General features: G+C 46.5%; 1 protein-coding gene across 14 annotated transcripts in view; it reads right to left on the bottom strand.

Moving 5' to 3' along the window:
* Nucleotides 1-8,443: 8,443 nt before the first annotated feature.
* Nucleotides 8,444-17,025, bottom strand: part of DGKZ (diacylglycerol kinase zeta) — a 135,877-nt gene continuing 127,295 nt past the window's right edge. For all 14 annotated transcript variants that reach the window (XM_083601403.1, XM_083601401.1, XM_083601407.1 and 11 more), the window contains 3 exons: nucleotides 16,737-16,773; nucleotides 15,974-16,073; nucleotides 8,444-11,748 (listed from right to left, as the gene is read on the bottom strand). In XM_083601403.1, the coding sequence (XP_083457529.1) occupies nucleotides 11,632-11,748; nucleotides 15,974-16,073; nucleotides 16,737-16,773 (254 nt within the window). In that variant the 3' untranslated portion in view covers nucleotides 8,444-11,631. The remainder of the gene's footprint in view (nucleotides 11,749-15,973; nucleotides 16,074-16,736; nucleotides 16,774-17,025) is intronic.

Below are 17,025 nucleotides of genomic sequence, written 5' to 3'. Positions count from 1 at the left end.
GAGAAAGGCAGGCATTTATATTTCAGAAGCATCTTGGCGTTGCTTCTTTGTCCCAGTATAATCTGGTGCAGCCTCTGGTTACAGTCTAACCTAGTTAAGAGTTTCATGAATTTTCATCAAGGCTTTCCAGAGGGGTAGCCATCTTGGTCTCTTGCAGTAAGTAAGTAAATAATCAAAGAGTCTCGTGGCACCTTAAACTCTAACCAAGTTATTATGGCATTCGCTTTTGTAGACACATGCCCCGCAGTACTGTTTTTCCTAGAAAAAGAGGTACTGGAACTCAACTTGAACACCTCCCTCATTCTCTTAGAATAGCAATGGTGCCCACCTGAGAGTTCTGGTTGAAAAAAAGCCCTGCCCCTAAGTCCACGAAAGCTTGTGCCACCATGCAATAAATTTGTTAACCTTTAGACAGCACCATGTTGCAAGGTGAGATTTTGTCCATGACTCTACCAGCGGTGTTTCCCCTCCACACCTCTCGCTTCTTTCCCTCTGAGGGATAGTCCTGTGAAACTCAGAAGCTGGCTCGCTGATTTGTGATTATTATTTGGGTCTCACAGAGTTATTGTGTCACTGTTGTCACTTGAGGGCTGCATTCTCCCAGAGCCTCCGCCCCACCTCCCCTGAGTATCTCACAACTGTAAAATCTTAGGAAATGACCCGTTCACTTTCCTCCAGTCCAGAGAGGAATGCTGAGTCTGGCTCTCCTGCTGAGCTGCCAGTAGACTGTGGGAGCTCATGTCATACCTAAGGAATTGGTTTGTGGTGAGGTATGAGACCGTTTTTCCACCACCCCCTCTGGGAGGTTGTGCAGAGGGGGCTAAAGCTGTCAAGGAGTTTATGAGCTGCTTCAACACAATGGTTTCTTGCCAAGCCATCCCTACTCTTAATTCACATATTGCTGGCTGGTCCCCAACTTCAGCTCAAGGATTATCTCATGTGTGTGTGCTAAAATGCATGCACGTTTCCCCTGAAAAGTCTCCTGTATGCAGAGCCGCAATAGGCAGTTCCAATGAGTACCTTACTTCTGTGTGGCTTCGTTTTCAGTTTGCACTTCAATATATGGAGGATCAACAAATTTTCTTCTCATATGTTTCAGGACTCAGAGACCGGTGCCTGATTTGAGACACCACAGCAAACTTTGTTTTGCGGAAACTGAGCTTCCAAGCATATAAGCAAACCATGGTTTATGCTGCTTGTCTGCAGGGCCTTAGTATGGGGTGGTGCTGGTAATGCCACAGAAGCACTTTCTTTTTTTTTTTTTAATAATTTTTTATTGATTTTACAACATATATTAAAACACAACACAACTAACAATTAACAACACATAAACAAACAAACATATAAACACATATAATTTCTTAACCTCTCTTTCTTGAACCTTGTTTCAACGACTTCCCCATACCTCCCTTTTCTGCATCCCTGTTTTAAACTTTTCCAGCAACCCCTAATTTCAATACTTGTAATTCAGTTTCTAATCTTTTTCCTCTTACCCAATTATTTATCACTGCAATTCTGTTTTACATTACCCATGACATTTTAGCACTCATTAATTTTACAACAGTTCTTAAGATAAACTTTAAATTTCTTCCAATCTTCTTCCACCGTCTCTTTCCCTTGGTCACGGATTCTGCCAGTCATCTCAGCCAGTCCCATATAGTCAATCACCTTCGTCTGCCACTCTTCCAGCGTGGGTAGTTCTTGTGTCTTCCAATACTTTGCTAAAAGAACTCTTGCTGCTGTTGTAGCATACATAAAGAACGTCCTATCTTTCCTTGACACCAATTGGCCTACCATGCCCAGGAGAAAGGCCTCTGGTTTCTTATGAAAAGTACACTTAAGTACCTTCTTAATTTCATTATAAATCATTTCCCAGAAGGCCTTAATCCTTGGGCACGTCTCTTGTATGCAGAGCCGCAATAGGCAGTTCCAATGAGTACCTTACTTCTGTGTGGCTTCTTTTTCAGTTTGCACTTCAATATATGGAGGATCAACAAATTTTCTTCTCATATGTTTCAGGACTCAGAGACCGGTGCCTGATTTGAGACACCACAGCAAACTTTGTTTTGTGGAAACTGAGCTTCCAAGCATATAAGCAAACCATGGTTTATGCTGCTTGTCTGCAGGGCCTTAGTATGGGGTGGTGCTGGTAATGCCACAGAAGCACTTTCAGGGTCTAGGCCCACACTGTAAACTCTTGAAAAGATGACTGTTGCCAAGCAGTCCTTTATCCCTCTTGATCCCTCAACCTGCATCTGATGCCTGAAGCTGCCAACATCAGAGGTAACCAATGAGAGTTAAGTTTTGCAGTGTTACTTTGGATTAGTGTAGTTCCATTCTGGTAGTGTTTATATCAATTTTGATCTACATATTCACTCTTTCTTTCCCTATACTGCATATACTCCTTTTGTGTAAACTACTGTATTGGATTTCTGGGTTATGCTGGTTGCTGGACAGTAAAGGGCTGGTCATTTTCCCACAGTTGCTTAGACCATCTGAACCACATTATCAGTAGTTTATGTCTGGGGAGGCAGGCCAAAGTTGCCAAACTCTACTCCCAAGGAGACCACCCACAGGCAGTGGGATTCCCACATCCCTTGCTGTAGGGGACACATCAGCAGAGAGTAATTGGACAGAACCCCCTTTACTACTGGACTACAGGGTTCATGCTGCAGTGGAGGACCCATAGAATCATAGAATCATAGAGTTGGAAGAGACCACAAGGGCCATCGAGTCCAACCCCCTGCCAAATGCAACCCCCTCTTGTTGCATTTGGTACCCTGGATTTACCCTTGTAACTCTGATGAGAAGGTATGGGAAGGCATTTTTGAAGAGGTGGTGCTAGCCTGAGAAAGCACTTGGGATGTATCATCAAGCCAGTTGACCGATCTCCTTGCCTGGACGCCATGTGTCCTGCTCCTGGATTGGTCTGGAGGTGGGTGCTTCTTAGTGTTTGCCCACCACTGAGGCAGACATAAATTGCCAGTGACATCGGTAGCAGCTTTGCATGTGGATTTTGTCTTGGGTGGGAGCAGGTGCTTGGTGGGGTGGAGCTTCCTCTTTGCCATGATCTGACCACTGAGGCATTGCTGGAGGACACTGCAAGAGGGTGTTTGACCACTGGTATTCATAAGACATCACTCATTATCTGCTATCCTGTCTGTTATATAGAGACCCAGGAGATTACTTTCTGAAACCTTTGTTCACGCAAGCAAAATAGTTCAATTTCTTTTGGATGGCAGTAATAGCTTCGTAACACAGAGAGTGGCTCTCTATGCACTGGCTGGGGGAAAAAATCAGGAAAAAGGACTTAGAAAAAATTGCTAAATTGTTGTGGTGATTCAGGTTTAATCAGAACTCAAGCTGGATTTGAGTTTGTTGGTGTCCCTGCTACCTTCTCTCCATTTCCACCATGGATGTTGGCTTAAATTATTGATGTATGTTCTGTATTATTTTATTGATACTATTGCTACAAGTTTATCCTGGCCTTTGGCTAGAACAATAAACTTATGAACTGAACTACGAAGTACTGCCATTCATAAAATATTGTATTTCACGGCCTGGTTTTTAAGCCTTTTCTACTTCACCTAGAAGAGCATAATGTGTACTAATTCAAATGGGAGCCCTTGAACCCCCACGTTACTCATCTAATTCCAGTGACTGGCCTCAGTCCGGTTGTTGTAAAAAAAAGGTAAAGGGACCCCTGACCATTAGGTCCAGTCGTGACCAACTCTGGGGTTGCGGTGCTCATCTCGCTTTATTGGCTGAGGGAGCCAGCGTTTGTCCGCAGACAGCTTCCAGGTCATGTGGCCAGCATGACTAAATCGCTTCTGGCGAACCAGAGCAGCACACGGAAACACCGTTTACCTTCCCACCGGAGCGGTACCTATTTATCTACTTGCACTTTAACGTGCTTTTGAACTGCTAGGTTGGCAGGAGCGGGGACCGAGCAACGGGAGCTCACCCCATTGCGGGGATTCGAACCGCTGACCTTCTGATCGGCAAGTCCTAGGCTCTGTGGTTTAACCCACAGTGCCACCCGTGTCCCTTTGTCCGGTTGTTGTAGGGATAGCCAAAATGATCTCATCCAGATGTTTTGGACTCCAAGCTGCCATCAGCAAAGGCCAGCATAGTCAATGGTCATGGATGATAGGAGCTGTTTTCCAACAACTACTGGAGGGCCACTGGTTCCCCAGTCCTGAGCCTCAGACACTTAATGTGCATAACAAGCGGTGGCTTTGAATGGTGGCATATCTCCCCATGCACATCCAAAGATGCAAATCGTGGAACTGGGCTGGTGTAAAAAGTCTTGTTATGCCGCACTGGCAAGCAACGAAACTGCTGAAGCTGCGTGGCAAAGTATGGAATACTGGCTCAGTTGCCTGAGCAACAAGAATAAATTTCTCGCTCCAGCAGATCAGAGAAACAAGAATTGCAAATGGGCATGGAAAAAGTGGTAGTCCCCTGCCTCTGGCATGAATGTTTTTTTGTGCCGCTTGAAATGGCAACCCTTACAGTGCAAACCAAATCTTGGGAGACGAAGAAAAAAGCATAGCAGTAGTAGTATTTGGCAAGTTCAGTGGGACCCTAATGAGCATACAGTAAGGCTGATGCGGGGCATGAATTCATTCTTAAGCACACCTGCACCATGCAGAGAAGTCTGTTTCTCCTTTGCTGAATGGGGATAAATAGCTTCATATGGTTCTTTAGTGATGAGTATACATGAAGCAAAACTAAGCACTCAATGAATTTTCTCTCTCTTGCTAGTGCTGTTGATATCTGCAAATTTTGAGGAACTCTACTGATCAACTTAGGAAAGCTAAAATGTATTTTTTGAAGAGAGCTATTATGGTTAGGAGAAAATGACATCCTCTTAATGAAATAGCAACATTGAAAGTGGTAAGTGGTCCGGGGCTTGGAAGAGCTGTCTGCAGACAGCCTGAAAGTGGAGATGACCGCCACACCCCATAGTCGAATTCAACTGGACTTAATTGTCCAGGGGTCCTTTACCTTTTGCTGCATAACTGAAAAGGCATTCATGGATGGGTGATGCCATCTTTGAACATGAAAGTTTCTGAAAGAAAAGTGGAGCTGCAGAGAAGTAGCCATGGAGGTCCAGGCTATTGTTTTCTTGGAGAACACAAACCCATGTCCAGGTTTCTTCAAAAGTGGAGTAGGATCACAGTGGTAGAAGGGTGGGGAAAGATCAGCCAAGATCACACTGCCCGTTTGCTTCAAGAGCAAACTGCCTGTTTGTCAAAATGTGAATATCTTAGTGGAAGTGTGACAGTGTGCTCAGGGTGTAAAAAGCCTTGGCTTGGTCTTTTGTATTCTGGATGGGAAGAAAAACATAGGTCTGAACACTAGCTCTCTTGTGCATGCTGTCATTCATTTATGGCAAGTTTTCCTGGTTAATTAAGGTGCTGGCAGGATATACATCCAGGCTAGGCTCTGCTGCACACAGATGTACTTGGCACATGAAAGCATGGCCTTGTACTTTTGATTTGCTTGGCTTTGTCTGTTGCCTCCCCCCCCCCCACTCCTCTCTGCTTGTCTACAAATTGCAGGAGTCTTCCTCGCACAATTGCACAGTTTCCTAAAGGCCATGGGAAGCCGTATGAATGCAATGCCACTTTTGAAGACTGATACCCTTCTCAGTAGCATGTGATAGCTGTAATCCTACGAGAACAGAATTCTAGCTAGAATTGTACCCAAGCTATTAGAAAGTGTTTAGTGGTTCTAACCTGGGACTTGCTAAGAAGAAACATGGTGAAATCAAAAGATATGGAGTTTTAGGCACTAAAATATGTAGACCTCCCCCCCCCCCAATGGCATAGCTTACAACTGTGGACTCGTAATCTGGTGAACCGGGTTCGCTTTCCTGCTCCTCCACATGCAGCTGCTGGGTGACCTTGGGCTAGTCACACTTCTCTGACGTCTCTCAGCCTCACTCACCTCACAGTGTTTGTTGTGGGGGAGGAAGGGAAAGGAGATTGTTAGCCGCTTTGAGACTCCTTAGGGTAGTGATAAAGCAGATATCAAATCCAAACTCTTCTTCTTCAACTGTGCTCTTGGAACTGCGTGGGCAGGTATGTTGTGCACAACTACACACATAGTCCTACTGCTACCTTTTGCATGGAATGGCATCATCTGAAGCACTTAAGTGGAAAACACCCAAGGGATCTTAGTACACACAGGCAATTTCAAAGGTTAGAGTGAAGAACTAAATTGGACATCTTCTGGCTGTCCAAAGGAGAAAAGGTAACTGCTACATTACAATAAATGTCTTTTCCCCATGATTAGTTTGCAGAAGCTTTTTAAAGTCCTGCATTTTAAGGTATGTTCAAATGCCATGTATTACTAACGAAATATGTAGTCTGGTAGGTTCCCCAGAATTTTACTGAATGCACAGCACTAGTACAGAGCAGCCATCCTTGCTATGGAGCATTTGGATGCATTTGGATCCAAAATCTCCCCCCAAAATATTGAGAATTATGGAGAGGGAAACTGTTAAAAAGGAGGTGGAAATGAGATATTCCCCCCAAATATGAGTCAGCAAGCTAAGCTGGGAGCAGAATTACAATCAGACCTCAGTCTTAAGTTTGAAACCGCATATCCTTTTAGGAGATATGACCAGGCAATTTATGGGCAGGGTAGTGAATGCCAAAGAGTTCTTTTGAGGAGCTCCAAAATAAACATTGATTAAAAATTCCAAGCTATATTATGAAAAAGAAAATCTACTGCAAATGAAAAAGGAAAGTCTGATTCATGTGTGCAAGCTCCCTCGTAGGAGCCTGCTACCCCCCTGCCAGAATAAAATTGATGATGCAGCCTTCTGGGAGTCCCTGCCCTATACTTCAGGCGCAAAGCTGATCACCTCAGTTAAGCAGGGAATTCTCCACTGTTCTTCATGCCAGATTGCAGCTGCAATCTAAAACTACATTTACATGGACGTAAACCCTGCTAGAAATAAGTGTGAACTAAAGAGGAGGGAAAGATGCATGTGTGAAAGGGTATGTATTTTTGGATGTAGTGTTGCTTGCAGCTGGAAAGGCTCTTCATTCCTGGACAAAACATCTTTCTTCTAATCCTGTTCAATATTCATACCTTCTTGAGAGGTTCTTTTTCTGATGGTGAGGTCTGCTTTTATTTCACAAGGAAACCCTTCCCTCTCAAATGAAGTAGGTTGTTTGTCTACTGAGTGCATACCACAATAAATTGTAATGTTTAAAAAGTTTCCCCAAGACTGTTTTTTTGCAACAACATGTTAAGATGACAACTGTTCCAGGAAGCTGCATGAGGTTTATATGATGCAATATGACAACAGCTTCCCAAGTGTGCATTTCAATGCACAGTAATGTGTTAAGAAACTGCTACCTGCAATGGCATAGACAGTGGGACGGAAACATAAATGTACAGTGGTACCTCGGGTTAAGTACTTAATTCGTTCCGGAGGTCCATTCTTAACCTGAAACTGTTCTTAACCTGAAGCACCACTTTAGCTAAAGGGGCTTCCTGCTGCTGCTGCGCCGCCGGAGCCCAATTTCTGTTCTTATCCTGAAGCAAAGTTCTTAACCTGAAGCACTATTTCTGGGTTAGCGGAGTCTGTAACCTGAAGCGTATGTAACCTGAAGCATATGTAACCCGAGGTACCACTGTACACGGGCACTGTGATGTCACATTGTCCACAACTGTCATTCTCACAACACATAGGTGGAAGCTGCATGTCACAGTAAGCTATCAGCCATGGTTTATGGTGCAAAAGCAAATCGTGCCCACTTTGCTCCTCCCTGGCAGTGCACGGAAGAAACAAACCATGATGCTTGGGGTTAGCACTGCATCTGACTGAACCAGGAACCATAGTTTGCTTTTTGCTCAGACAAACCACAACAGTTAAGAACAAACTTTGGCTTATCATTGTGGTTTGTCTGGAGCAAAAGAAACTGCAATTCCTGGTTCTGACATAACCATACGTCAGGAATAATGGTTTGTTTCTTCCACATGCCAGCAGTGAGGAACAAAGCAGGCCTGTGGGGTAAGCCATAGTTTACAACTTACTGTGATATTTGAACATGGCCCATGGGTTGGAATACATGGCAGAAAAAGATTTGAGAACCTGCCAGCAGTTCCACATCCTAAGCTTACAATACCTACAACAGGTACAGAGAGACAAGGAAACTAAAGGAAGCTGGGCAATCTGATCTGCTGTTTCCACTTCCCCAGAGTGGCTGGGAAAACCCAGCCAGATGGGCGTGGTATAAATAATAAAATTATTATTATTACTAATACTTAGGGCTTAGAAGCCATTCCAAACAGTGTGTACGTCAATGTATGTGGGGAGCCCCTGTTCACAAAAGGGACATAACACCGGGTTTTCTTGGGGCACAGAAGACCTTGTCTATTATAAACCCCACCCACCGCAGGCAGAAAGAGGGAGAAGAAGTAAAATGTCCATCCTTATATTTTAATGGCAAAACCCAACAAAACATTTAAACTGTCAGAGAAAAGCCAACGGAAGCACACGCTTCCAATACAGTTACAAAAATAATAATAATACAGTCCATCAAAAGTGTCCTAATAGTCTGAATCTAGGAGACAGGAAGTAGGTATTGCACAGGGGAGGAAAAAAAGAAGATCCACCCTCAAACACATTCCTCCCCCTTGGAAGTAAAACAAGCCAAGATTTGAATTGCACAGCAACTCGGCTTAGGACACGCACGCGTGCACAAACACACATACAGAGGAAACGGGGGGAACAGTGTGCTTTGGAACTACCTGTACAAAGTTTAAGAATACATATAAAAGGAGAGAAGGAGAGACGGCAGGCTTGTGGGATATGAATGCTTCCAGGGGGCTCTCCTGTACATCCAGCTATAGAAGACCACTTTTCACAATTTAAGACGACCAAAGCATGAGCCCTGACGTAGCTCGGAAGGGGGAGGGCCCTATGTGACTTTCTGCGGTGTCAGAAACTTCTCTTCCACCTCACCTGCAAGATCCATTACTGGCTCGGCCGAAAGACATGGCTGATCCAGGCAGGAAGCTTGGCTGCGCCCTGGCACTAATTGCCAGAAGAGCCTTGGGTGTTTTGCCATAGCTCTAGAGAGGAAGGCAGGGAAATATAGTGTGTGCCACAGATATAAGAGTATCTGAATGGATGTCTGATTTAGGCCAAGTCCACGGTTCACCTGGGAACTGGGCCCAGAGTGCTGTGTTTGGGTGTGGCCACATCTGGATGGGAAGAAGAACACCGCTAGGTGGGAATGTGGATTCAAACAAACACATGGGCATGTTCTAAGCCTCAGGGGCTGTTGAGGATTGTCAATGCTTCTAATCATAGACAGGAGCATTAGGTACAGAAAGGAAAGTCAGTCTTGGAGGAGGATAGGTTTCCAGGCAGATGCAAGTTATTTCCTAACAGAGGATAGCTGGAGAGACATAGCAAGCTCCTAATCTTCCTGATTCTTCCGAAACGTAACAGGCCTTTGCGGTTCTTTCCCCCAAATTCAAACCCCTTGCATCTATAGTAAACAAAGATTACGTTTGTGTGCAGACTTCCTTTACCCACCAGCTTGTCCATGACTCCTATGCCGTCTAAGATGCACGAATGCAAAAAAGAGAAGGGGGGGAACACTGAGCAAATGCTTCTTTTGCAAACCCCTATTGCTCAGTGCTCTTCTGCTTTCCAATCTTGTCATTATCCCATAGAAAACCATCAGAACACAGAACACAGCTTGCAGCCTCACTGAGGCTAAGTGTTCTTGCTGCAAACTAGAGATTTAAACTTACATAAAACAAATTTCATCCACTGCTAGCCTGCTTTCCCTTAGACTAAGCAGAGCTCTCAGCTCCCTAAACTTCTGACAGGACTGCCTGTTTATAGGATTGCAAACTGCCCTACTAAAAGTCAGCTGGGCGTCTCTGTTGTTTTTGCTCCCGCTCTTGGCTACCTGCTCAATGTATTTCAAGGATGACAAATTAGCTTTATTGCAGCTAGAGACATGCAACTGGTTAAATGCAAGTGATCCAGAAGACTCTGGAGAAACCACAGGGCTGGAAGCAAGACTCCCAGAATCCATTGCCAGAGCATGTTGAGGAATGAGTCCCTTCAACATTAGGTGACTGCCTTTTTGTGCATATAGATAGATATGCTGGAGAGACCTGGATAAATAAATTTCTTGGCATAAAAAACCCCAGATCAGCTTGCAATAGTGCTGAAGATTCCTGAATATCATAAAGGGTATGGATACCAAATTACAATAATTCAGGGCAAGTCTTGGCAGTGGGACTGCAGGGGAAGTTGAAGGTGTGCATGTGTATGCCTAGGCTGGATCAAGGAATAAATTGTGATGACTATTCTTGTTCAGAAAAGGAACTGGGGAGGTGGACAGTTCCATCCCTTACCACTAGCGACTGGTCCCTCGACAAATGGATAGTGTGCTATTACCACTGGCTGATGCACTTGCTTCTCTATCCTGCAATGTATGATACAGTTACGGCTATCACCCTATACTGAAAAGGGAACCCTATAGCAAAAGCCCTTAGTTCCTACTGGTGATAAGAGCTGATGGCCTATTCAGGGTGGGCTTTGAGCGCCCCTCTCAGCAAACCTTAACATGCTTCACACACATTCACAACAAGTTGCTGTCTCCTCGATCACGAAGTGTGAAAGGGAGAGAGAAAGCAGCATGTAAGAATGGAGGCAAAAAAACCCCCCCAACCAAACAAAAAAGTAGGAAAGATTGGAAGGAGGCACTTTCTTCTTCTTCAAAATTTCTAGTGCAGCAGACTCAAAAGTCAGCTTGGAGCAGCTTGCTCTTACTTGCAGAGAGGGATGAATGCATGTGGTGTGGTCCTCCCTGGACATACCAGGCACTCTCATCCTGTTACATAGGCACCCCTTACAGGTGGGACATACAGTATGGGGCCAAAGGGCAAGGGGGGTGGGGAAAGGGCAGATGGGGAGGATATGTTGTGCTGAGGCTGCAAGACTGGCCCATGACTATTTTTGCGAGTAGTCTGGCTGCTTGCCACTGTGGCTGCCACCCAAGGTTCACACCAGCAACGGAACCCAGTGATGTGCGGATGGCAGGGGTGCAATACACCGCCAGCATTTCCATCCCTACGTTCTGCCTTGTCTCAAGAACTGTGGCAGCAACTTTCCAGTAACAGGATATTATCACCAGGGCAATGGGCACAGCTCTTGGTCACACTACTGAGAAAGGCAGGACCCGTTGCTGGAGAAAGTGTGGGGACTCTAAAACAGCAGGGACTCTGCCCCTTGGAGACCTGGCGTGCCAGGTGGCAGGGACCCCCAAGAGGGCCTCCGACAGTGGTTGGAAGACACCAAGGTCTTCCTTCCCAGTGCTTCGAGGGAGAGCAGGGCCCTCTGTAGGAGCTGGAGGCAGACAGGAAGGGAGCATTAGGCAGCAGAGCCCATCCATGGAATGTGGTGGTGGGGAACGTGGAGTCAGCGCTGCTCAACACCCACTACACAAATAACAGTGCCATGGCCAAGCCCAAACCAAGCCCCCAATCCTCTCCATGCTGGATATTCAAGGAAAGGCTGGCCAGGCTCCTGTGCCACTCTACTCCTGTTCCCCAAGGCAGGGATAAGGCATGCTCTGAGCACTACACGGCTGTCTCCTGGTCCTCCCGCTGGATCATCTGGTAGTGCTGACGGTTTTCGAGGTAGGCAGCCAGGTCAGGGTCATTTGCCTTCTCAGCTCTGTGCTTGGGTGTGTCTCCCTGCAAGGGGGAAAACAAAAGGCAACAGCAAGTTATTTATTTTAATTTACTTATCTACTGCATTTGTGCCCCACCTTTCCTCCAAGGGGCTCATATTGGCATCCTCCCTGCTCCCCACCCCCACCCCTGATTCTATCCTCACAACTGCCCTGTGAAGGAGAAGCAGTGATTGGTCCAGGGACCTCCAGTGAGCTTCCAAAATCCTAGTGGAACAATACATGACCAGCGGGCCTTCATCTCCTCTTCAGAGTAACCTGTTCGGCAGCATATCTGCTGTGAGCCATTAAACTGAGTATTACCCAATCGCAAGATTTAGAGGCAAGCTTGAATTCCCACCCTTGTTTATATAGGTGTTTAGGAATTTGTTTATTTACCCCATTTGAGCAACTTGCACCATCAATGAAATATTAAACACTAAGATCAACCATAGAATTGGAGAATCAAACGAATGAAAAATATTCAAGAGCTCTTACTTAAAAGTAAGGTATTTGCCTGGTGCCAAAATGGCCTCAAAGTGGGTGCCGGGCAAGCTTTCCTAGGGTGAGCATCTCTCAGCCAGGGCATCACCACCAAAAGGGTCCTCTCCTTAGTAACCACCCACAAACATTGCATTTGGGGAGACCCTGCTTTTACTTTTAGGCTTCGTATCATCCCCATAGGCGCACATCTGGCTTTTGGGGGGTATTGCATGTGTGGGTCTTCATTCAGTCCCCCTCCCCTGCCATGAACACACTAGGAAAGACTAAGAGAAGTATCCAAGGACAGTGGAATGTGATATTCTGGGGTGGGAGAGGATGTGGAGGGGGAGAGAGAGAAGAAATCTCATCCTTTCTCCCCCTTTGAAGCCCCTTTTTACAATTTCTGCTGTCCTCAGAACAACACGGATGGCAATCTTACTCGGCTACAAGTGATCGCCAAAGAAGAAGACTGCCAAAGACTGCTTTAAAATACATAGGTAATGATAAAGCTCAGAAAAGTTATATTCTACTGAGCTTTAAAACTACCCAAAGATGTGACACCAGATAGCCAAATTCTACTATAAACAACACAATCACGGCTGAGCAGCATTTGGCGACTGCTTAAAGCCCTGGCGACATTATGTGTAATTTTCTGCACATGGGGTGGGGTAGGGAAGAGTCTGTAGGAAGGGACTTCCCACGAGTTAAGAGAAGCAAGCGAGGGCCTCTGGTATGGGCCTCTGGAGGGACATACGGCTTAGCCTGGAATATCTATGTGCAAATGCAAGCATGAGCAGAAAAAGACTCCGAGCCCTTAGAAAAACGTTTGTGGCTGAGATCTATTAAGTCGAGTGTTGCCTCAAGGAGGAGCAGGAGGAGGAGGGGCAAGACTGGAAACCAAAGGAGCATGTTGGGAAGGAATGCTTAGGGATCTCTGGGAGATTAACAGCTGACAGCTAGATAAGTCCTCAAGGACCTGTTTGCATGCTCCTGCCACCCCCCCCTTCCCCCAAACCCAGTTGCTGGGAAAATAAAATAAAGGCCTGCGTTTGAATATCCTCACTACCAATTGCACTGACAGGAAAAACGGTGATTGCCTTGCACAGTTGTACAATGAAACCTTGCCATAGGCAGCTTATTTTCCTGGCCTGCAGAAGCCAGGATAATCCAAGCAAAAAGAGTGGGGGTGGGCTGGGGTGAGGTGTGTGTCTGGGGAGTGCCCTGAAATACCATCTCCTCCACCTCCCACCCCCACCAGCAGCCTTACTAGAGCTCCTGGTCCCTGCGGAGGCTCACATTTCATGAACTTATTGCAGCCATCTGGACTGCGTCCACTAATGAACTCCTACACTCCATAAAAAGCAAATCTGTTAACAGCTTTCAGCCATGTCTCCCCCTCCCTCCCCCCCTCTCCCATTCCACAAGCCTCTGCCCCCCCTTCCCCTCATTAACTACCCCCACCCTCCACCAGCGCAGAGCAAACTCTGCTGCTGAGAAAGGCCAAGGAAACCTGGCTCTCTGCCGTCTCCATTGAAAGTGGGAGAGGACAGGACTTCTACGCTGGGCCCTCACATCCCAGTGGGGAGAAGGCAGCAAGGAAGGAAGGGACCCAGAGACAGTCGCCGGCCATATTTCACAGGGGTGCACAATGGTTTAGATGCAGAGGTTCTCTCTCTCTCTCTCTCTCTCTCTCTCTCTCTCTCTCTCTCACACACACACACACACACACACGTGCGCACAGAGTTGTAAATACAAGCACAAGCTCCACTGGCACCTCCCCCCCCCCAAAAAAAGGATGGAGAGACAAAGGCAGAGCAAAGGTCATGCACAAACCTTCCCCACAAAGCGGAGACACAGGTTCACATGCAAGAAAAGAGAAGGCAGACATAGCTGTAGCACTGTGCAAGGTACCACTGCCAGCACCAAAGGTTTTGCTGAATGAGAGATGATTTTCTCTTGCAACAAGGAAAACAAGCAGAGAGCTTCTCTACTTGACCATGCAGCATTTAAGCTTGGAATCAGAACTTCAAAGGCGCCTCCCCTCCACTGCCCCTGCAGCCGCATAATTCGATGATGGGGGCAACGTGGACCAAGTCTCTGCTCAAGACATGCTAGTACTATTGGTAAAGAATGAGGGCTCATAAATTCACACAATGCAGTTTCCTCTGTCTGCTTGAGAAGCAGCATGGGTTCCCAGCATATGCCTTATTAAAGTAGGTAGGCATGTTGAAACTTATGGCACGATGGTAGCCAGGCTGCGCTGTTCCCGTGGCAAATGCAGGAAGCCGTATTAAGAGAGGGTCACCAACCCAGACGTGTGTTCTGTCTCAGAAATGCAAACCCTGCTGGCTGGAGGGCCAGAACCCATTTCTAGGAGCAGGGGGAAAGAGGCATTCTTACTTCACACAGTGAAAAAGCCCTATAAGCTTCAGTATGCTGGCCAGTCTCAAAATATCATCTTCCTCTCTCACCTTGGTCCTCTTTTTCCCATTTCCATGGCTGCTCAAGTTCTGCTTCCAGCTAAAGTCACTTTTGCTTGGGTTGCATCCTGATTCCTGAGCCATTGGCGAAAGGTTAGGGGAGCAAGCGAGTTGCCAAGAATTGGCTATAAAACAACTTCACGCAGTTGGCAAAGGGTTTTTATTGCTTGTCTGAAACGCTCCAATGCTTTTATAGCTCCATTAGCATCGACTTCGGTCAGGTGAACTCACAAGCCCCAGGAGCTTTTGGCTTCATGGCATGAAGCATCCCCACTGGCTGGGCTTATTGTTCAGCTTCGGGTCACAATAACCGGCTGGCAGAAAGGCATCTCAACTGGCCAGAGAATACATGTTTGCTTCTAGTCTGCCGCTGGCCAGCCCCTGGGAGCACTGGGACCAAGGGACAGTCTCAATTCCTTCTCCATCAAGAAGGAATTCTGGCACAGAGACGAAAGTGCATCTTGTGCATTGTACTCTAAGGTGCCCAGACTCTCTGACATCAAGCGATACTCCACTCGTGTATGGGGGGCAGAAGTTTACCCTACTGCTGTGGAGCTGCTCATTTGTATGCCTTTCCTGCTATGGTATCCCTCCCATGCAGGAGCCTTAATAGTCTACAGCTGGGAGAGAGGGAGAAGTCTACAGTGAGACTGTCCTTGCAGTGACCTCAGGGAGTAGAAAGAGGGGAAATGAGACATTCTGGCCCCTCATTTCGAGATAGAAAAAGCAACACTGGCAGCAGAAGAGATAAATTTAACTCTTTACAAAGCTGTTGAGCTCCAGCCCAAGCCCAGATCTACCTTCCAATTCAAATGCACATTATGTCTTTTCTTCCTTGGCTCAAAAGGTAAGCATTCTAGCTTTGTATTCTCCATTCTCTTCTCGGCCAGAAAAATCTCAGGGTCAGTTTACATGTTTTGCAGAATCTATCAGTGAAGGTCCCTCCACCCCACTGCTCTGCCCCAAAGTAAATCTACACTGCAGGACTTCATGTTGCAAATGATAGAAGTACTGTGTGCATTTGCTTATTTACATTTCCCCCTCCAGAAAAGAATATCTCCCTATACATAGAAAACTAGCATATCAGGGAGTCAACTAACCTCTGCTATTTTCCTTGGGACGCTATTGCTCTATGTCTAAGAAGTGTTTGCTTTGTTGTTGCTGCTGTTGCATATAATGGCCTGAAGCAATACATATCCATGGGAGACTTCACCTGCCAAGCACAGAGGCTGCTCCCTAAGGTTTTGCTCTAGCCATTCCCAGTAAGCTCCTAGCTCAAGCTCTTACCTGCAGATCAGTTTTCATCAGTGAAGCTCCAGCCTCCACAATGTAATGGCAGATGGTACGCTGGCGGAGGGCTGCAGCCTGGTGCAAAACGGTCTCACCGCTGGAAGGAGAAGAGAATACAATGGGGGATCAGCATCAACAACAACCACGCTTAACCTACCTGCTCCAAAGAGCCAAGGGCTCCAGAAGAGGGCCTGGATGGAGCCAGTTCATTGCATTAATCTCTGTCTGGGCTTAGTGAGACCAAGAGGTGGGCAGAGTGCCATGCAAGGAGGTGGGGATGTTGGCTTCACCAGGCCCAGCCATTTTCTCTCAGAGGGCTGGGGTGTCAGGGAGAGACATCCTGGCCACCCCTCAGCCCTTCTCCCATCTTGATGTGAGCAATCATTCAGCCCCGACACTGAGGTCTATCTCTAAGGGCCTTCTGGCGGCTCCCTCCCTGTGAGAAGTGAGGTTACAGGGAACCAGGCAGAGGGCCTTCTTGGTAGTGGCGCCCGCCTTGTGGAATGCCCTCCCACCAGATGTCAAGGAAATAAACAACTGCCTGACTTTTAGAAGACATTTGAAGGCAGCCCTGTTTAGGGAAGTTTTTAATGTTTGATATTTTATTGCTATGATGATGATGATGATGGGAGCCGCCCAGAGTGGCTGGGGAAACCCAGACAGATGGGTGGGGTATGTAAAAACAGCCAGCCTTCTGCCTCCTTCAGCAGCAGGCACTTATTGCTAGTAACAGAACACTAAAAACCAAAACAGAGCTTACTTTTCTTCTTCTGCAACATCCAGGATCTCTACAGGAGCTGGGGAGGAAGAGACAAAAGCAAAGCAATGAAGCCAGACTGCCTGACATGAGCCACACCACTCCTTATTCATTCCGCTGCAGATGGGAGAGCAGAGCCGACTCTCCCACTACGGCCTGGCAGAGCCCCTATGTAGGAGTTGGGGCTGCACATTTTTTTCATGGACATCAAAAGCCTTTGTGAAAATCAACCCCACAGCTGTTTTCCTATGTGAACAAACATTTTAATCTCCTTCAGCCATAAATTATATAG

Source organism: Podarcis filfolensis (assembly GCF_964270895.1).
Source record: "Podarcis filfolensis genome assembly, chromosome: 1".
Classification (NCBI taxonomy): domain Eukaryota; kingdom Metazoa; phylum Chordata; class Lepidosauria; order Squamata; family Lacertidae; genus Podarcis; species Podarcis filfolensis.
Note: the sequence above shows the minus strand (reverse complement) of the source record. Positions and strands in the feature narration are given on the sequence as shown.